General features: G+C 37.1%; 1 protein-coding gene across 2 annotated transcripts in view; it reads left to right on the top strand.

The window, feature by feature from the left end:
* Positions 1-8,541: 8,541 nt before the first annotated feature.
* Positions 8,542-22,968, top strand: part of ACSS3 (acyl-CoA synthetase short chain family member 3) — a 156,084-nt gene continuing 141,657 nt past the window's right edge. The window contains exon 1 of one of the 2 annotated variants that reach the window (XM_011374866.2): positions 8,542-9,039. In XM_011374866.2, coding sequence (XP_011373168.1) covers positions 8,729-9,039 — 311 coding nt within the window. In that variant the 5' untranslated portion in view covers positions 8,542-8,728. The remainder of the gene's footprint in view (positions 9,040-22,968) is intronic. The other variant, XM_011374858.2, reaches the window with a different exon arrangement.

Here is a 22,968-nt window from a genome sequence, read left to right on the forward strand (position 1 = left end):
CTTTAAATGTTTTTAATTTTTTTTTCTCTATTTTCCTCTTGGATAAATGTTAGTTACACATGTTCATTATCAATGCTCCCACATGTGTTTTACCAGAAGTATTTTCTAAGTGTGCACTTCAAATTTTGTTCATTTGCCTCTTGGTTCATGTTTTTAAGGGTAGATAAAAAGTATATAGGGGCAAAATTTAGCTACTTTCCTATTATCGTTTATCCTGAAAAGAATAAATGTTCACATTTAAGATTATTTTTATATTTTTAAGATGAATCTTTATTCCAAATATTGATTGTGGTCTAAGTGTCATTCAAAACAGTGTTGCTCAAAGAGAGAAGTAAAGACTTAGTTCAATTCCTAGTATCTAATTCTAGGAGGACAAAGCATAAAGGAGGCATACACTTAACTGAGCCTCTGCCTCTTTACTTGTTTATACAAGGTGGCTCTTTTGTTTTTAATATTTTCCATCACAAAGAACTTACATAGAAAAAATCATGGTTTAGATAATATTGAGGAGGATGTCTTTTGAGGAAAGGGATGAAAAATATTTTTAAAGTGACTGATCTTTTATCTAAGGTTAAGACCTTTCTTAAGCAGGTTGGAAGTCTTGGGTCTAGAATAGACATTGAGTGTACTCCTGTTTAGAAAACAATGATCAGTTATGACGGTGAATTCACAAGGAATATTTGACATTATTTGGCTATGTTAAAATTGTATTGTTTGGCGGGGGGGCGGGGAGGGAGGGGGGGTGACTTAATCCATTTAACTATTCTTGAGTCTTAAGAAGCCCAGAATGGGGTTTGAGATGTTGAAGTTTTGGTGGGTTTTGTTGTTGTTGTTTGTTTGATTTTTTTTTTTTTTTTGGGTAAGGGGAAGAGGGTGAAATTTCCTTATAGCTCCGCAATGGACCTGAAAAGGGAGTTAGCAAAGACTGAGAGTGATTGAAGAATTAAGTGCCTGTTTTGCCAACTGCTAAAAAGAAAATATAGTCTAGAAGAAAAGGCTTTCTAAACTCCAGTCAAGGTGAAACTCAGCACCGAAGTCCCATGTAATGTTAACATTGTAGATAAAAGAGACAGTGCACCATTAGCAAACTCAAGCCACCTCTACTTTTGGATACTTTGAAGATCTTTTGTCATAGATGTCAGATTCAGGAGTTAATGGTTACAGTAAAAACCAGAACAGGAGGGTCAAAACCCCAAAACTTTATAAAGGTAGATCAGGTATCACTTCTGTTTTTGAAATCCATCCAATCCCTTTCAACTCGCATTTAGAGTAAAATCAAACTCCTTTCCAAAGTCTATAGGGTCCTTGATGATCTAGCTCCTCTTATCTCTCATACTGACTGTACCTCTCAATCTTTTAAAGTGCTTCAACAACACTCGTTAACTTTCTAACTCCCATATATGCTAAGCTTATTTCAATCAGAGACCTTTCACTTATTGATTCTTCTGTCCCTCTAACGTTCTCTTCTCCCAGATATTCACATTACAATTTCTTCCTATAATTTAGGTCTTAGTTTAAATATCACCTCCTAATATCACCTCACTCACTCTTTACTTTGTTTGATTTTCATCATAGCTTACATCCTTATCTAAAATAATGTTGATTTATTGTTATAATGTGCTAGGATATCATATTCTGTATCTACCCACTCTCGTGTAAACATCATTAGATCTAGCAAAGAATGAGGCAGAATTATTTTTTATTGATTTATAAAAGATCTTAAACTCTTTAACATGAATATTTTCTGAAAGATAAGTGTTTTAATCAGGTACTACCTCCTAAATTTATAGACATGATCTATGAAAATATAATTTTTGGTTATTCTTTTGTCATCTGAATGGACAGAAAAGTCTAGTCCATGGTCACTCATGTGGCTGTTGTCAGGATGCTTCAGTTACATAGGGCTGTTCAGAGGACAGGGCAGCTGGCTTTTCCCAAAGTGACATGAGTAATTGAGTGGTGCATGTGTGTGTGCGTGCGTGTGTGTGTGTGTGTGTGTGTAACAAACAGAGAGAGAGAGAGAGAGAATTTATCTTTAAAAAGTTATTCTGAGATGTGAATTTTTATATGAAGGCCATATTTGTACCTTAATAAAAAACGAATGGAACAAGCAGAGACTGGGTTGAAACAGAGTAGGTCAGTTGTCCTCAAGCTTTTACAGTCTGCAATTCTCTCTTAAATGGCACCATCCTTATACATACATGTACATAAACAAACAATATGCTGCTAATTTGGTATTCACTCAACTAATTTGTATTAAGAAGTGTTTATTATGTGCAGAGACTGTGTAAGGTATGAGACACTGAAACTAAACTAAGACTAACAGAGTTGTTCAGGGGCTCATAGTCTTTTGGGGAGAAGGGTTGGTAAAGGAGTAATTACAGCTGTATAATAGTGCTATAACAAAGATATGAATAGGGCATAGAATAGCAAGGGCTCATCGGCTTAATGTGATCAGGGGATGCATCCAGGAGATGAAGATAGTTGTACTAAGTCCTGAAGAGATGTTTTGAAAGATTGCCAAGGTGAAGAAGGCACTGCAGCCAGAAGGAAGATTTGTGGAGATCAAAAAGAATTGGATTTTACAGGAAAAAGTTAGAATCCAGACACAGATAGAACACAGGCGTGTGCATGTGGGAAAAGGTAGTGTATATGAAGTACAAAAGAGCTATTTGACAATGCTGTTGGTAACTTGGTGAGGGGGCTACACTTCTTTCTTGTAGAAGACTTGAATATCCTTGGCCCCTGCCCATGGTAGTCATTACGACAAACCAAATGTATCCTCACTTTTTGTAGCCAGCCACCCAAGATGGTCCCCAATCATCCAGACTCTTGTTATTCACACCCTTGTATAGTCTCCTCCCACATTGTACTAAAGTCTGTGTGACCAATAGCAAGCACAAAGCAGAAATGATAAATTGCTCTTCAGAGATTGGGTTATAAAAGATTGTGGAGTCTCTCTCTTTTTCTCTCATACACACACACACCACACACACGCGCGCGCGCACACACACACACACACACACACACACACCAATTATTCATGTCATTCTGAGGAAAGCCAACTGCCCTGTCCTCTGAACACACCTATGGAACTGAAGACTTCTGTCAACAGCCACATAGAGTGACCATGGACCAGATTCTCCTGCCCATTCAGATAACAGTAGTCCTGACCAATAGCCTGACTGTTCTCATTAGAGCCAGCACTACACAGCTAACCATCCTGACTCCTGGTTCACAGAAGCTCTTATGATATAATAAACATTTGTGGTTTTAAACTGCTAAGTTAGGGTATAATTTATTAGACAGCAATAGATAAGAGTACACTACTCACTTCTAAATGCCCCCTAGGGGAGCAGAATAGATACCAAATGAAAATCAAAGGTCTGTGCTAGGGGCTTTGGGCTTTTCACTCAGGATGTAGTGAGTCATTGACAGATTTTAAGCAAGAGAGTGCAACAATTGATTTATGCTTTAGAATGATTCCTTTTGCCTTGAACACAGCATTTTCCATTCCTTTCCTTGATCCTCCACTATTGCATTTTCATTTACCTCTAAAAGGCCTAACAAACTACATGGGATTTGTTGACTTGTTTTCCTCCTGCATAGACTATGAGCTCCCTGAAAACAGAGATGGTCTCTTAGTTATTTTAAATTATTCTTTGTGTTCCTGGAATCTTGCTGAGCATGGTATGAGGCACTCAATAAATACTTGATTAATTGAATGATAGGAGGGAGACCAACCTGCAGAAAAGGATTTGGGTTAGCAAACTGTTATGTTAGCTCACTGAGAAGAGATAAAGGAATGTACTTTAGAGATGTTAGAGAAGAAAGCAGATATTAGTCATTTTAAACACACACATTTTACACATTTACACATTTTACACACATGCACACACATGCCAGGAGGAGATTCCTGTAACTGGAATAGTCTGGCAGAGTCCAGTAATATTATTTGAAATTTTTTGTTATAAAACAACAATACCAAAAAATAAAAAGGACAAAAATAAAGTTAAATAACCAATAGCAGTTTCCCATTCTTTCAAATATGATGCGTTTGCTTATACTAGATTGATATGTTTCAATGGAATAAGCAACATATTGTTATAGAGAAATAAACTATATCTATATAGAGTTATAAATAAAGAGTCTGCCTGCCAAAGAAGAGATATGTGAAGGTTTTGCAGTGAAGAGGAATTTTCATTCAAAAGGCTAATCAGCTCTCTGTTCTGCTTCTGAAAATATGCTTGCCGCATGGGCTGTACTCGACATTGACTAAAGACTCACCTTCCCTTTTGTTTGATCTGTCTAAGCAACAAATGTAACCGTTTGTACCCACTAGCAACTCCTGTGCTTTGTAACACTTTGTAACTGCCAGTAACTCATAGCAACTTCTGCCCTTTGTAACTACCAACAACCTAGCAGCTCCTGTCGCTTCGCAACCATCTGAGGACAAATTAACCAATTAGCCTGTGCCAAAAAGGGTCTATATTAGGAATGTTGCAGCTGAGCTCCGGGCCCAGATCTTCAGAGCGCTAGCTCCTCTGGCACCCCTGGTGGGCATAATAAATCTGAGTTCTCCAATTCTCCAAGTTCTGCTTGGTTTCTCGATGGTCTGATTTTGGAACTTTTCTGCAACAGCAGCAAAGAAAATAAGAATTTATTTTAGGGAGTTGCAAGTCCCACAGATAGACCTGGCTCAAAGACTTGGCTCCCTGGATGTCTCCGGAGTGCAGATTACATAGGGAAAAATCAGTAGTCATGGAAGCTAAGGGAGTTGGGGTGGGTGAGTTCTATTGATTGGATAGTTGGAGAGGAATGAGATAATTGATCATTGTGTCCAGATCCAGAACCAGCCATGGTGCCATCCTGCCTAGTCTGGTCCCATGGATGGTTCCATGGCTGGTAGGGTGGTTCTGCCTCTATGCACCTGGGGCTGAAACATGTCTAAGGCCAAGATGTTATCCTTAGTCTAAAGTTCAAATGAAACATATTGTCCTCATGATTATAGACCTGAGGCTTGGTTAGTCTTATGTCATAGGCTTAATAATTTTAAAAAGGAGCAGGCATACAGAGGATAAGGACAGAAAATAAAAGCAAGCAAGTCACAATACCATTATCTAGGTAAAACCAGTTTGAACACAGAAAAAAAACTATATTAAAGAAATGAAGTTTGTGTGTGGTTACAAAAAAATTGTTATCACCTGTCCCCAGATTAGTTAAAACTGTAATTTTATTTTTTGAGATAGTATAGATGTACATGCATATTTAAATTAAAGTAATTTCTTTAGAAATTTTCTGATTAAAAAATGTTAAGTATGGTAATGAAGCTGAAGATTTTTTGGGTTGAATTTTTGGTTTGGTCGTTCGTTCAAAAACTTTGCTGCTCTCCTAAATTAGTCTGATTTACTACTGCCCTGACACTAAGCAATTTACATATACTTAAACTGTGGCAATCCTGTGAAGCATCAGCCTCAGAATACAAATACGAAAATTATGGTGTAGAGAAACTAATATATTTTCTGAGTTTTACCCCCTAATAAGTACGAGGATTCAAACTGAGACTCAATGGCTAATGTTTTTAAGCTTTTCATATTCTTAGTGACCAGGTAACAAGCTCTTAGTGACTTAATTTAAATGCCAATGGTCTGTTCTCAGGCTTCAGCCTGCATTTGACACTATTGTGCAATGCCCCATCCAGCTCCAATAAAAGTTTCTAGTCTTACAGCCCACTCCTCTTCTACCTGTATACTGTACTCTTGCCTTTGCTGGGCTGTGCCTTCAGTCATGTTCGTCCCTTGGCTGGTAATGAAACTTACATCAACAATCAATTTTGTACAATTGCTTAAAACAAGTCAATGTACAGTAGTTCCCCCTTATCCATGGTTTTGCTTTTTGCAGTTTTAGTTACCTGTAGTCCAAAAATATTACATAGAAAATTCCAGAAACGAACAATTCATACATTTTAAATGTGAGATATTTTGAATATCATGATGGCATCAGTCCATCCAACTCCATCCAGCTCCATCCTGCTCGGGATGTGAATAAATCTTTGTACAGCAGGTTCATGGCGTATGCGTGCCCTTTCCCTTCGTCATTTAGTAGTCCTCTTGGTTGTCAGGACTGGTGGTATCGCAGTGTTTGTATTAAAGTAATCCTTATTTTACTTAATGGCCCTAAAGCACACCAGCAGTGATTCTGGCAATTTGGATGTGCCAAAGAGAAACCTGAAAGTGCTTCCTTTAAGTGAAAAAGTATCTGTCTATTGAAAAACATTGCATATGTAGGTTTCAGGCCCCCTGTGGACTACTGTGTACAGAGAAAATGTTTTCAATAGGATGGGCAATGTGGGGGTCTAACTTCGCTTCATATAATCTTTTAATTAATCCTTTTGTTTTTAAGCTCTTAAGCTTCATTTTAAACCTTGAGAAGAACCCAGGACTTCCAAATCCTGAGACATTCCAGGTTTCTGAGGAGAAAACCCTTTTTGCCTCTAAAAGCAGTTAAATTCAGCTCTCTTCCCCTCCCGCCCTCCCCCCCCCCCCGCTTTTAAGTCACAGACCACAAATCTGCCTTCTTTCCCTTCTCTCATTTGTTTTCTTCTCTTCTGTTCTCTTTGTCCTTGTAGGTTATTACTAACACCACCACCACCACTCCTCTTTGACTCTTTCAGTAATATTTCTAGGATTAGAGAAATAGATCTGGGTATTCAACTTGTCATATTTTATTGGAAGTCTAAAATATTTCTTTTAAATAGGAATATCTTCCTATTCCTAATCAGCCTGGTGCCAAAATCATAGATTTGGAGTCAGATTCCCCATCTTTTTCAAGTCTTAGTACAGAGAGAAAATGATCATATCTGCATAGTATGCGGTAAGTGACAGGAGTGAAGTGGATTGTCTATGAGCAAGCCCTCTACCTTGAAGTGCTGATTGGTATCATGGCACATGTGGACTTCAGTGCTTGAGCTGCCAAGTGCCCAGCCTTGACAAGGTTTGAATCTTGACCTTTTGCTTGGTAGTTGCATGGCCTTGAGTAAGTTAACCTCAGTCAAGCTCCATTTGTAAACATGGGGATTATAGTCCCCACTTCTTGATATTCCTTTGAGAATCACAGGTGCTAACATCTTTGAAAGTGGGGGCACGATGTGTACACACAGTAGGTGCCTATGTCTACTTTCTTCCTTCATAGCTTCTCCAACAAACCACACCCTTGCTGTGTAGGTGCTCATATATTTGTTAAGCAAATAACTGAAGTTGACATCATTGTAATGCAATAGATAATTTGGAGTCAGGAGATCTTGTATGCCAGAAAGTAGCATTAAGTAACTGGGCAGAGGAAAGGAGGGGGCCAGGAGCTTAAAAGGCTTTGTAACTTTCTCTGGTGACAAGTGTGTTGCTATTGGAAAACATTTGATTTGAGATCTTTGGAAGGAATAAAGTAGGGTACAGGTGTCAGGAAAAAGTCTTGTGCCTTGCTTCTCAGTTGAAAGGTAGTTATTTAAAGACTTTTTTTTTCCCTCTATTGCATTAGATTTATCTGTTCTGTTTAACCTTTACCTCCACATCATTTTTTCCTGAAGAATAATCTGTAAACTTCTCAAGTTTACGATTTTTCCTAGGGCCAGGGGCATTCCTCTATTTCTCACTTCAGATTTGGAAATATATATCTTTACTTTTAAAACTGCAAATAACGCCACACCAAAACAGAATGCATTTGGCATGATACTAAGGCAAATGAGATCACGTCCAAATTACACTAAGATATTAAAAAAAAGTGAAGGAGCTTTAAGAAGGTTAAACTCAGTAATTTATGCCACTCTTCTCTTTTAATTTTCCTCCGCTTCGTCTTTTCCTCTTCTGATTCATTTTATTTTTATTGAGCTCTTCCTTTTGGCTTTTTACCCCCTCATTTAAAAAGAAGGGGGGAGGGCACAGAAACTCCAAAGCGGTAAATTGGAAGGGAGATCCTGTGGGGGAGTTCACTCAGCAAGATAACCCCATTTCGATGGGGTTACCCACCCCAGTGGCCAATCACCCCCAAGAACATTTCTCTTTGGGCTGGAGCAGCCTCCTTCCATCCCTCCTACCCTCTCAGCTGTCAGGAAATCCTGGAGCGGTCTTTGCCGTGGTGTCGCTCGTGTTTTTAATAACCAGGGACTGAGCTGAGTTTTAAAAAATACATAAATAAAAGGAACACAGGTGCCTCGCTGTAAAGCCCGTGGTTGCTAGTTTCCGCTGCAGGCCAGAGGCGGTGCCGTCTCCCCCAGCTCTCTCTCTAAAGATTAACCCGGAGAAGCTGCGCACAACTTCCTTGCTTGAAAACTGAGAGTTGGGCCCATGGCTCTCATCCTAGGGGTCCTTGTGTTTCGTTGAAGTGAGGACGTTCTGTAGTTTAAGGGCGCTTTGCCTGGGAACCGCGAGGTCGGCAAAGCACAGAGGGTTTGGATTTCTTGCAGGGCCGCAGTCACGCTAGGGCGCCGTCACCACTCCTCACCCCCCACTCCGCCCATTCCAGCCTGTTGCTTCCCCGCCTCTCTGGGTCGGTTTTTTTCCAGCGACTCTATTGTGACGTCCAAACTCCTGGGCTCCAGGCTCACTTCGGAGTTGGTCCCCGCCTCCCGCCTGCTCCCCTCTGGCCCGGGAAGTCGCGAGTGCCCCAGTTGTCGCCTGAGTAATTCACTCGGGGACCGCGGGTCGCGCAGCTTGCGTGGGAGTAATTGACGGCGATGAAGCCGTCTTGGCTGCAATGTCGCAAAGTCACCGGCGCCGGAGGACTTGGGGGACCCCTGCCCGGGTCTTCTCCAGCCCGGGGAGCCGGCCAGGCCCGCAGGGCCTACGTGGCCCCCGGCCCGCGAGGCGCTCTCGGGGGCCGGGGCTGCCGCGCGTTGTCCTCCGGCGGTGGCGGCGGTGAGTACAAGACCCACTTCGCGGCCTCATTGGCGGACCCTGAGAGGTTTTGGGGCAAAGCCGCCGAGCAGATCAGCTGGTACAAACCCTGGACCAAAACGCTAGAGAACAGACACCCTTCCACCAACTGGTGAGTGACTCCTCCGCCGCCCCTGATCTCTTTGCTCGACGACCTCTGCCCCGAGAACCTGGAGTTCTATTAGGAAAGAAAATCGAGATTGAGATGTGCCAAGATCTTTCATTTTTTAATTCCAATTTCATAACTCTGTTTCTTCTCTTGAAGGATTCGGTTATCTACTGTGAGCTCAGTTTCCTTACAGACAGAGATTCATCTGTATGGCAGGGCTCTCTCTGCTTGGCACTAGGGGTGTTAAGCCGACTAAAACAAGGACCTGTCCCCAGGAGCAGCACAGCACAACCTAGTATGGGGAGAGAGCGGCGTAAACAAATGTAAGCAGTTTATTAAACTAGGGAAGTATGTTAAGTGGCCACACACTGTGGCGAAGAATAAGGTAGAAGAAAGACTTCATTAAAATCACACCTAAGTAGGTTTGGAACGATGGATAAAGTCTACAAGGACCTAATTATTAAATAGATCAGGAGGCGGAAAACAGGTTGAAATTTGATAGTTACCGTGGTTGTGAATTACTGTGTTAGCTGGAGAGGTGGGACAGGGGCCTAATGAATCAGGTGCTGGGTCCAGAAATGTTTTATGTGTCCTGCCAATTAGCTTAGATTAGAGCAGCGCCCTGTTTTGTATATGAAGCTGCAGTATGGGAGTGTCCTGAAAGAATGCACATATAGGCCAAGTGGTGCTAGAAATTGTGGTAGGAATAAAAGTTTTTCTCCTAGAGTTGTAATTATAAGTAGTTATCAACACTATTTTTATTTTACAATAAACAGATAAATTGTAGAATAAATGCCAAACTTGCTAGAATATTAAGGTTGAGGCACAGTCTGTGAGAAGAGTTGTGGCTACTGTTTGCGCTATGTGCCTATCCCTTAAAGGTGTAGTTACTGTCACCTGCCAGCTATTAGGAAAAGACGTTTCCTGTACAAGTTTAAGAAACAGTGTGATAAGGTTTCCCATTCCCATTTCCAGATTCCCAGCAGTGAGATGGGGAATAACAGGGTCAGGTTTACATTTGACAAATATCTCCTTGTTGAGGGCGGGGAACTTAGCTAGAATGGATAAGAGCAAGTCGACCAGAGCCATGATGCCCTATCTTTCCTATTTGGAAATGTTTACATGGTTTTTCCTTTAGAATCTGAGCACCTTTCCTCTTCCAGTTCATTTTTTTAAATTTTTTTAAATTTTTTTTTTATTTTAGTAGTATTTGACTCACCCTCCTTTCCATGGCTGGCAATGACTCAAATGCCAGGTATACACCAATGATTAATGTATGGCTCCTGCTTTTTGGGAATCATGATTAAGAGCATGGTCTCTGGAACCAGAATACTGAGTTTTAGTCTTGCTTTTCACAGTTACTGGCTGTGTGTTCACAGGCATGTTACTTAACTTCTCTGTGCTTCCATTTTCTCATATGTAAATGTGGAAACAGTATTAATATTTACTGAATAAAGGATTAAGACCATGTCTTGAATAAAAAGGCCCTATAAATGTCAGAGGAAGAATAGCTATCTTTACACTCTCACACCACAATTATTTTAGGAGCAAGAAATTCTCCTGGTATTTCTCAGATCAAAATACAGAGATTATTGTGTCTCCTAAGGGTGTGCTCTCAAAAAGTTCTGTGTTCACCTATCAATCATAAAGAATAGTACCAAAATCGTTTGCGGCCATCCCTACCATAAAACCATGTGCAAAGAACTCAATTAAGAAGTCACTGGGATATTCTAAGTAAAATACAATGAGGGTCAAACATAAGACAGTGGAAGTAGTAATGCAAGAAAAAGGATCTATTTCTAGGGGGTTAGCTGGGAGTTGGCGAGGTCCCAGGGGAATCCAGAGAACGTGGATCAGATAGACATTTGAGACCTGGAGATTTTCTCTCTAACTTGTTTTTTCTTCTTAATCTCTAGTTAACTTGCCTAAATTTTCTAAAATTATGTGTATGACATGTTTATAATGAGAAGTTTTGTCAAAGAAGTTTTGTCAAAGAAGTTTTGTCAAAGGGTCCTTCTATTTTCAAAAACTCAGTGCATTGTAGATCACTATCGTTTAGTCAAATAACAGTATTCAAACACTACTAACAGTCAAACACTACTGAAAAAAATTGCACTAAAGAATTTAGTCAATCTGAATTCTTCCTCTTTGTACTCTTAGAATCTCGTGGCCATACCTGTTTTAGAGCATCCCAAGAGATCAAAGCGAATAAGAGATAAATCTTGGAGTATGTATTTATATCAGCAGCGTGATGCAATCTTATCAAGAAGTTTGGTAGGCAGAGCAGAGTTGAGGGAAGTAGAGGTAGGAGGCCGTATGTCTAATTTTAAATTTCATTCAGTTATTGCTTTCAATGTGAATCCATTACCCGTGTTGGACACCTATTTGTAGATACTCCTCACTGGTTAACAATTTTCTACGAAGCTAAACTTAAGAGCAGAGCGAATGTCTCCTTCTTTTTTTTTTTGGTCTTTATATCTCTAGGGTCTAGGGTAGGGTTGACACATAATTTAAAAAATGATAGCCAAATAACGGGATACATAGATTTGATAGTTTTTGCTTCTACATGTCCTTTGGAGGTGGTGAGTGCATTCTGGCACAATCTGATGTGAAGGAGCTTTGTTTGTTTTCTTTGAAGCTGGGATTTGGGGAGGGGAGAGGGTAACAACCAGGTCTTCGAGTAAAATGAGGAGTTGCTACAGCCAGTTGTTCTCTAGATGGAGCTGACATACATATAGTCAGGATCTCTGATGCCTTTTGGGAAGCCAAAGGCAAGAAGGTTTTCGCCTTTATTATAAGCTTGTCTGTTTTTCATGAAAGTAAGCTCTGATTGTAATCTATAGGCTTGTCAAAGCCCCAACACATAAAGAGTAATGCGTGTCAGCTTTCACAATGGCATAGATTACTCAATAGTAGTTTACATATGCCGAAGTATGAACATGGAATAGAAATCTTTAAGGGTGATACACTGAAGGAACTTTCCATTGTAGTGAATAACCCTATAAAATTTCTGCTACTATAATCTCTGAAATCTTTGAAAAACAAATCCCAATTACATGTAGATACTTTAGGAATTTGTGAAGAAATGTCTTTCCTAACAGTTTGGTGGTTAATTCACATTGTTGACACCTAGCTTTTGGGGCAATAAAGTCTATGATAGAGACCTCAATGGAGAATTGCAATCAAAGGTGAAGCAATTAGAATTCCTAGCAATTTCTCTAATCCTGGAACAACAGAATAAATGTTTGGCTTATTTTCTTCTGATGAATTAGACATTCTACCTATCCTGAAATTGAAATCTAGCTGCCACTCTCTGAAGGATTAGGCAAAACACTTTTACATTACCCATTGAAGTTGACTCTTCTGCTTAGGTCATCAGTTCATCTCTTTCTCTGAAAGCTTTGCAATCCCATTTTAGTTTATTTTTATTTAAACAACACTCAACGATAAGATTCTCATGTACTGTTTGATTTAGAATTTAATATGTATTAACAGTGACTATACGCTGAAAAGGAAAAGACTAACTAAATGCTGATTACTAGAAAATAATTTTAGTTTGGTTAACATTTCTATAATGGAAATAGTGCAGGTTTTTCAATATGCAAAATCTTAATTACTTACTAGCTATGAGATAAAGGTTGTTTGATCCCTCCAAGTCTTAAAATGGCTGATAAAAGTTAAAGACATCAATCATTCACTCACTGTGTGTATAGTACAGAAAAAATGATGAAAGAGGTAGTGAAAGAACTCACCACACAACAGCAGGGGAAACATACATTAAATAAATGATTACCAAACTATTTATTTAGAGTTGCAGTAGATGCTATGAAATACAATGGTTAGGAGAGAAGAACATTCCAGGCAATGAAACTACATTTGCAAAGGCCTTGAGATATGAAGTTGCTCAGTAAATTCGAGAAATTGAAAGAAGGCTAATGTGGCTGGAGTTTAAGGAATAATCAGGAAATTATGAAAAAATGGAAGAAGAGAGCCATTTTGTGAGTGGTATTATGTGTCATATTAAGGTTGTGAATTTTTTTTTGCTCCTGGCATATAACAGATAACCAAAGCATGCATTTCTTACTCTTCTTTTTGCACTGGAACAAGATATGTTTGAGTTGAGCCCCAGCTCAGCCGCTTACTTTGGGCAATCCTGGATATCTTCATTTGCAAAATGAGAATATTGGTAGTAACAGTTTCTTAGTATTATGGTGGGGCGAGGGGGGCTTATACAATATCTCAGACTGTGCCTGGCACACAGCACTAGATATTAGTGTCTTTGAGAAATATTCCCATCAGCTAATGTGGTCCAGGAAGTTTTCAGATAAATGGTAGCGTTTGAACTGGATCATAAAATAGGACTCAGGAAGAAAAACATTTCTGTGTGGGGAACAAACAGGACAAAGGCATGGAGGTAAGAAAGAACCAAATGCGCTTAGAGGATAGTATAATAGACCTGTTGGTTTATTGTGGTTATTTTGAGTTACAAGTACTGGAATTCAGAAAGTAGTTTCAGGATGGTTTTAGAAGGCTTGAAATTGTAAGCCAAGGCATTTGCATTCACTTCTCAGGCTAGAAGTCACAGTCTAACTGAAAGCCTGCAGATAGATTCCGTTTGACCCAGGTGCTGGGTTTTTTGTTTGTTTTCTAAAATTAGTTGTCAGTATTTAAACGTGGGAAGATTTCATTTAAAATCTAAATTTTCTTTAACAATTCAGTTTTGGGGCTTCTGTTGAATAAAAGCAGACTGTCAGCAATGGGTGGGCATTCTCTCATGGCGACACTTGCCTGGAACTGGGTAGCTACTGTTCCAGGCTAAATTAGATGTAGTAACTGCCTGGCCATGGGGTGTAAGAAGGAAAAGAAGTTATGATGACTGCAAGAATGTGAGTCAAATTTCCAAGTGGAGGAATTGATTGTGAAATTAACGATAATGGGCTAAAAAATGCGGGAGGGCTTGATGTAGAATTATAGATTTGACTATAAATTGCAAAGAGTTGAGAGTTAAAGCCTGGTGAATGACTATTGGGTAGGGGGTTGGGGAAGATGGAGGGAGGAAGAGGAAGAAAAAGAGACGGGAGGGAAGCGTAGAATACTAAGAACTGAATTTTGGAAACAAGTAGAAGAAAAAAACAATTGTGAGAATGGTTGAGACTTATTCAAAGAAGTAGGAGACGGAAGAGTAGGATATTTTAGTGTCAGAGTATGAGTAAGAAAAGAGATAGAAATAGGGAAAGTCAAGAGAGGTCAAAGGTTCTAGAGATGTTTTGAGGCTATTGAGGATTGAAAGATCAGTTTGACTCAGAAATCCTCAGTGACTTTTAATGATGTGATGTCAGTAGAATGATGAGGGCCAAAGCCAGAATAGTGCATTACAGAGTGAACTGATGGTAGGCAAAAACATTCACGGAGATATTTGACATTGACAGGAAAGGAGACAGGATGACAGCATGTGGAGGTACTTCAAAAACAGTTTCTCACTCTTTAGTTTCCTCTCTACTTTAGGAGAAACCCATACTTAAAGGCAGAAGTGAAGAAATCTGTGAAACAGGAATAAAGGGAATTTTGCTTATTCTTCATCAACAGTTTTTGCAAGTTGAACTTTGTTTCGCTTCTTTTTTTCTTTATATACTAGAAGAAACAGGATAGAAAAGTTTAAAAGATGGAATGAATAAAGAGCTACCCAGCAGATCTATATGTTCCTGTTATGCACGATTTAGCTAGGTAGCAAAACATTTGATTGTGAGCTTGACAGGGAAGGTAAGAAGACAGTTGAAAAGGAATGAAAGAATGAATATTTGTTCAGTTATTCCGAGGTTTACCAGGCATGAATGATGTCGGTAAGTGGTTCAGAGGGGAAAAATATTCTTGCAATTTTTCTGAGTTTGACATTGTTTCAAAGGAAAACAAAGAAAATATAATATGGATTTTATGTAAAAAGAAAGTAATTTGATTACTGAATTTTGATTTTTTGGCAAACAATTACTCAGCCACATTAAACTGGGAAATTCGATCTTTTAAAAAAACTTATTAAGTTTCAGTGAAATTCCCTTTATATTTCTCAGATTTTATATAATTATTTTTAATTATGATTTGAAGGTGAGAGTTTTATCTAAAGTTGACAAATTTGTCCCCTTTTGACAAACTCTAAATTAAATGAATTTATTCATAGTACTGTGCACAGTACAGATATATTTGAAATTTAAATTATCATTTTTTATAAATAAAAAAAATATCTTAAGAAGATACATGGTCAGCATGAAAATAGCCTGTTAGAAATACAGCTCCTCAAAATAACCTCACCAAAAAGACCAATTTTAAAAGAGGGGCCTTATTTTATATTCTGAAGGTCAGCAGCTTGGTGCCGTGCTGTATCTAATTTTCTCAGTCTCTTATGCTCCTGAACCCTCATAACAGAACAGAGGGACCTACAGGAATGCTGCAATTACATAAGCAAGGATGGATTGTCTGACAAAGGCACAATCAATGAACAATGGAAATTCAATCAGCTGTGACCCATCCACTACCAGGCCTGGGGGAAAATCCAAACTCTGAGCACCTCCTGGAAGGTGGCTTTCTTTTCCTTTGTTCATGCCACATGCTATTAGTTGAGAAAAAAGAAACAAACAAACAAACAAAAACAGTGGTTTGAGTTATTTTTTAGTTCTTATCCTTCTTCCTCCTCTTTCTGCAAAAGAATTTCCACTCTCATAAGCAACAAATAGGAATTTTGTAAGGGAGAGCATTGCTTTTTATTGTGGTGTGACATTTGCAAGAAAACGTGTCGGAGGCTAGTAAATCTCTGTGGTGATATATATGAGAGTAATAACCTCTTTAAATTACAGTTTTAGGAAGCACATCCAAATGTGGAACTCAAATCTTTTATCTAAACTATGGGTATAGAGAACTTGTTACAAAAAGCATTAATTGTATTTGCTGGTATTGTGGCCAGTGAAAATGAGGTAAGGGACAGTTCGCAGAAAGGAGAGGTACTATTATAATATTTGGAAAAGTGAAGTTTAAGAATTTCAAGTTTGAAATAGTCCAGCTGAAAGTCTTAGAGTGGCAAAAAAAAGAAGCTCTTTCAAAGACTAAGTTAGAGAGGAATAGAGTTTAATTTATGACTTAGATAAAGAGTGAATTTTACTGACATAAATATGAATTGCTCTAAGTGGGAGAAAAGCGACTAGTCTGTAGGTCTTTGGCTTAAGAGCTAACTCTGGACAATAGGAAAACCTTCTTAGATTTTGATGTTAGAATAATATTGTACAAGTATAATTAATCTTTAAAATTCCTCTCCTGAGTGAATATGTCAGTTAAGTAAAATAAATTTAGAAAGATTAAAAAAAAAGAAAGAATGCTCAGTACGTACTGTAGACATGACCGATATAGATATTTGTTAAAAAAAAAAAATTTAGTATGATAGAAATGTTACCAGAACAAAAAGAGTCAGTCTGCCTGCTCCATAGTCAAAGGAAAGATACATGTAGGTTTGCCACAAAGAAAGTAAGGATTTATTGTAGGGAGTTGTGAGTCCGGGGGACAGGTGAGCTAATGCTGTCAGCAACTTACCCCCCACTGACTCTGGGGAGTACAGATTATACAAGGAAAAAGTCAGTTGTCATGGAAACTATGGGAGTTGGGGGTAGGGTACTACTGATTGGATAATTGGCCACGGCTGTGGTGACTGAATCATTGTATGAGGTTCTGGAATCTGGCAAGGCACCATTCTGTCTGTTCCCGTGGGTGGTGGGATTGCTCTGCCTTGATGGGCCTGGGACTGAAACATATCTAAGGCTAAGATATTATCCTTAGTGTAACAGAAACTTATTGTCCCCATGACTATAAACCTGAGGCTCAATAACTCTTATGTCCTAAGGCTTAATGATTAAAGGAGCAGACATACAAAGGTAGAGGGTGGAAAAAGCAAGTAAGTCACAATGTCATTATCTGGGCAAAACCAGCTTGAATCAGAAAAAAAACTGTATTAAAGAAATTAAATGAAGTTTGTATGTGGTTATAGAATGATAAAAAAAATGTAGTAGCCGAAGGGATATAAATCAGTATTATTGATTATTTGCTAAATAACCATAAGCAAAAGTATTGGAGCTTAGAAAAGTCTACTTTTGTACTAATTTCACTTTGCTTTCTCTTTATACTTTTTCTTTTTTTTAATAGATTTTCATTGATTTTCAATTGAGAATTAAGTGCTTTTCTAAACCACAAATGCCCTGACTTTGCCTTCTTCCCAACTCTCCCTTGTTAAGGCTGAATGAAGTTTGCCACTATTACCAATGGGAATTTGTCACATACCCTGTTTTGGTGGGTAGGAGGAAAAAAAGTCAAAGATCATTGTTTGTAGAGAAAACAAACTGATTTCTGGGTTAAAATTTTGCTCCCATCTTTGAGCAGTACCTTGCACCAAATAATTATAAAATGGAGAAATTATCCAATGCAGACTGTGATGAGTATTATTGTTCAGCAATATCTATCGTTTTCTACTTCAGAGCACAAAGGAGGATCGGATTTTCCCACATAAACATAATTCTGTAATTAGCTTTGGCTAATGCAATAAGAGGAATAAGGTGTGTCACTTCAGGGGAAGCTTTTGGGTGCTAGCGCTTCAATCGTTAGTGCTCTTTGGTCTGTCACAGCCGTTGTAGAAGCACATGTAGGATCCAAGTAGTCTGGATTGCTGAGCAAAGATGCATAAATTACAATGCTTTGGGGAGTCCACTTAAACCCACAGTGAAGTTGCATAAGTGAGAAATACACATTTATTTTTAAGAGTTATTGAGAGTTTGCGGTTACAATAGAGCATCTTGCCCATCCTTATTGATTGAGAAGAAAACAATAACTATAGAATTGTTGAAATGATCATGTTTACTAATGCACATAAGTAGTGTTCAGCATAGAGTAAAAACAGCTAAGCTTTATTTGCATCTATGCTATGAGACAGGTACAATATTTAATTTGTAACAAGTACTTTATTTGTAACAAGTACTTTAATTTATTTAATATTTATAATAACCCTCCGAGATAGGGTCAATTTTTATTCTTATTTAATAGGTATTAAAATGGAGATACAGAGAGTTTAAGAAACTTGCATAAACTTATAAAACTAGTAAGTAGATCTAGGATTTGAACACAGGCCATCTGAATTTAGTATCTATATTGTATCTAAATAAATACTACATTATATTGGTTCTATAATAATAGTCTCAGTTAATTTTAGTTTTTCATATTTTACTCCTTGTTCACTGAAACTACTAAAAGTTATTTTAAAATGTGTATATTAGATAATGGAACAATAGATTGATGCTCTTTGAAGAAAAATAAACTATATTTTATACATAAAATATTTAAAATATATATAACAGTCCCAGAGAGAGAGGCTTTATATTAATTATTACCTACTTTAGGAATATCTCCTGGAAAGTAGAAAGCAATATTAATCTTCTCTTATAAAAATGCTGTGTTGATTTTCTGGCTTAAGGAAAATCTATAATGAGCACATTATTCATTGCTTGCGCTATGATTTTAATATTATTGTTATTAGAACATGGTGATATATAGCCTAATTAATTCTTCTAATTATAAATACTTGAAAAATTTCCTTTACTCTAACCTCTCAGTAACAGAAAATACTAGGACTTGATGTATCTTTGTAATTATGGAAGTCGTTGATTTTATTTACTATTTAAAGCATTTGCGTGTAGTATTCTTTGCTGTTTTTCTTTCATCACTTTTTATCTTGATCCTGGTACAGGTGGATAGACCTTGATAAATGGCACATGTTAAGTGCAGAGATGAGTTTCTTAGGAATCATATTGCATACAGCTTTCTTAGTTCAAATATGAATATCTCATTTTTTGAAATCCAATATAAGAGCAATGAGTGTGAGCTCTCTCACTTACCTGTGTTATTCCATAGATGTTGCCAAACTTTGGGGAACATACTATCTAAACATATTCAGTTCATCCTTCGAGTGTTTAGGGCATCAGCCACAATAAGGGTGAGGATATTTGCAGAGTCTGTAATAGACTGAGAAGGAAACTCACATGTAATTATGCTCTAGCTCATGACTGAGCTGTTCTTGTTTTTAAAGCTGATGCACTGTCTCTCAATAATGATAACAATAGCAACCATGGCAATGACAATAGCAGTTACTAACCATTGAGTACTTGCTCTGGGTTAGGTCTTATGCTAAGAATATATATGTATGTTTCTTTAACTTCTTCCAACACCTGATGAGATAGGTATTGTTATAATGCATTTTATAACTGTGTAAACTTAAGCATAGAGAGATTAAGCAACTTGTCAAATAGCAGTGGACTTAATTTTTCAATCCAGTTGAGTCACACTATAGAGCTTAATTTCTATAATGAGTTGTAATTAAACTTTTTAACTTCTGTCAGGTTGTCATCTAACTGTTTAGATGTCTGGACCTAGAGGGTACAGAAGGATGAGAACAATTTTAGAATTCTAAAAATTTTAATTAGAGATGTAACTTCCCTTTTTCTCATTTGTTGTCTATGTTTCTATGTGTCTTCCATTCTCCTCTCATTTTAGAGGAATGTAAATCTTCACTTTTTTCCCTGAGTCAATTCGCACGTGTCTTCTTGACAAATAGTTCTTTTCTAAAAAAAGTCACCTTGAATCATATGTAAGCTTTAAGCTGGTTTGGCAAAGACTGCTCAATACTTATCTTTATTTTATCACTGTACATCCACTGCATAAGCTCACACTCTACTAATAATTTTCTCTTACCAGTAATTTAAGAAACCATGACTAGGTAGTAGAAGGGCAGAGTTCAGTCACCTTTGTTATCTCATAACCTTATGTATATCAGTTGAACTGATTGTAAAACTTCACCACATGCAGAATAAACTTCTTAATCCATCTCTTTAATTTGGGTTCCTACACAAATTGCAGGAGGTATTACATGAATTACCCATTTCATCAGAACCCAAATGAGCCATGAATCTTCTTTCTATCAAGGCATCAAAGACTTTGAAATCCTCTTGTCTTCATGGGTTTAAATTTCATTACGAGGCAGTTGGCCCCCCTGCTCCTCTTTAGCTCATTTGTTTTTGAGTTGTAGTAGAGAATGTTTTACAAGCAGCATGGGTTTCTAGTCATGAAACCAAAGACATGCATACTGCAAGGGAAGAAATTACATTGCTTATGTGGTACAGACTAAGTACCCATGAGAGCATGGACTGGAAAAGTCTCTCTGGCACATATCAGATTTTGAGTTTTAGATTTAAGAGTTGGATCAATATTATGTTCCAAAATTGTCATTTTTTTTTGTAAATATGTTAACCAAATATATCAAATTTTATTAACCAAATAAAAATCACCTGTTAAAAGTGATAAAAGAAAGACAAATACCATATGATTTTCACTTATATGTGGAATCTAAATAAGCAAAACAAACAAAACATAAAACCATGTTCATAGACACAGAGAACCGATTGGTGATTACCAGAGCAGAAGAGGGATGGGGTGTGTGTTGGGGGCGGGGGCGAGAATTGGGTGAAGGAGATTAGAAGGTACAAACTTCCATTTATAAAATAAGTCATGGAAATTTAATGTACAGCATGGTGCTATAATTAGTAATACTGTAGAGCATATTTGAAAGTTACTAAGAGATAAATCTTAAAAGTCTTCATCACAAAAAAAAAAGTTGTAACTCTATGGTGATGGGTTGTAACTAGACTTATTGTGGTGATCATCTCGTAGTGTATACAAATATTGAATCATGTTGTATACCCGAATGTAAAAATTATACCTCAATAAAAAAAGAAGAAAAAAGTGATGGTAATCAGATAACATAAAAAATATTTCCTTTGGGATACATTTATGGTTTCACAGCAAATGATGATAAAAACCTTAATATTTATGTTATTTGGAGTAAAATCTGACTTTTATCTGTTAAACACTTGAATTTTAGAAAAACGTAAAGCTGATTTTATTATCATGTTAAAATGTTGGGTTCTGAATGCCCGAGATCTCCTACAAATTTCTACTATAAACATCTCATTATTTACCTGAATCTTTCCAGAGCTATTTGAAATACGATTTGTAATTACGGGCTTAATAGATCTAATTTGATAAAATGTTTTATCTTAATTTATAAAAGGATTAATTTAAAAATTTATAATGAGTAAAAAATGACTTTAATTAGAAAGATTTTCTTTTTCTTATTAAATATCTATTAATTTCAAAGACTATTTTATGGAAATAATAACACTCTTAAATCAAAATCCCTTAAATCCTAAAAGATGATTTTACTGTGTGTTTGTGGTTGTGTGTTAGTGTTATAGAATACAAAATACATTATTATGGTAATAATAACTACAATAATACATCTTACCATATTTCTTCAACTTTTCAAGAACATATGTTCTGAAAGAAGAGTTTAGGGAATGTTAAATAACTTGTTCACGTTCACTTGTCATGCAGATGGCAGGTCTGGGATAACAAACCGGATCTGTAAGACTTTAGAGAGGGTATCAGTTTCTCACTGTCACATTTCCTCTCTAATTAATCCTACTTTATCCTCATAATACCATTTGTTACAAACTTAAAAACAAGCCAGGTGCATAGATACACACACACACACACACACACACACACACACACACACACACACACACACACGTGTTTGTTAGGCTGTTATATTTACAAAAGTGAAGTATTTTTGGCTCTTGAACCTGTTCATTCATGAACTCATTTGTTCCTTTATTCATTCTTTCCTTCTTCCTCTTGTTCATTCTTCGGTTATTTATTGAATGTTTTCTATGATCCAGGCCCTAATCCAGGTGGTGAATGAGAGTTTGGATAGTGTATAACTCTGAAGAACAATGTCATCCGTCAAAGGAAAAAAAGTGTTTTTGCTTGTAATAAGATAGCTTTCATTTTCTTGTTTAATAAAAAAGAGTAATCACGAGTAGTATGAACTACTTAGTTATTATTTTCTGAATATCTGGGTAATAAAAAAGGTTTTATTCTACAATCAACTCTACACAGAATTGCCTTTGACTGTTGAGGTGTGAAAGACTAGAGCACACAGCCTCACATTTTGGTGAACAGTAGCCATTTTCTAACTAATGAATTCTTTAATAGATAAAAGAATCAACCAATTTAAATGTTATCCCTTTGTGCAGGCTCTCATTTTCCGCAAGAGCTGCTGACACGCAGAAAGGTGAGGAAGAGACAAATAACAACTACAACAAAAAAGAATAAAGGGAACCAATGGGCTTGCTTATCATTAGCTTGATAATTAACTCTTGTATAATTGAGCAAGCTGCACTGTATTCAAGTTTCAAATTATTGAATGTTAATGGAAAATGGTTTATCTATAATATGTGTGTATGTAGATAGTGTGGGAACTGGCACAGAGCAATGTAGTTTATGACATTGTTCTCAGATTATTTTGAAGATAAGGCTAGAAAAAAAGCGTAATAAAATTTTTGTTTACTTTGTTTAACATTTAAGTTATGCTCAATGATAACTACTTAGTTAAATTAGATTTATCTTTGTAGATATGTCTATGTTTATGTCTGTGTGTAAGGTTGTTTGGTGAGAGGTGAAGGTGGGGAGTTGGATGAGAAACAGTGTGGTTTAATAAAAAGAGTAGAGGTTTTATAATCACAAGGCCTAGGTTTGAGACCTAAGTTTGAATTACTTTTCATTGACATTTCTTTATTCTGATTGAATAATTTAGGTTCATAGTTTTTCCTACAAAGAAGCTGTATTATTTTAAATTTTAATTAGATAAACTAAGGAAAGCCAAAATAGGTGGAAAATCAGCGTAGTTTAATATCTAAGTACGTTCTCAGTATATCTTGGTATATTTGATATATTTCCCACAGTCTTTTACGTGTTTTTTTCTTTTTAAATTTTTATTTTGGAATAATTATAGAC

This window comes from Pteropus vampyrus, unplaced genomic scaffold, assembly GCF_000151845.1.
Source record: "Pteropus vampyrus isolate Shadow unplaced genomic scaffold, Pvam_2.0 Scaffold9, whole genome shotgun sequence".
Classification (NCBI taxonomy): domain Eukaryota; kingdom Metazoa; phylum Chordata; class Mammalia; order Chiroptera; family Pteropodidae; genus Pteropus; species Pteropus vampyrus.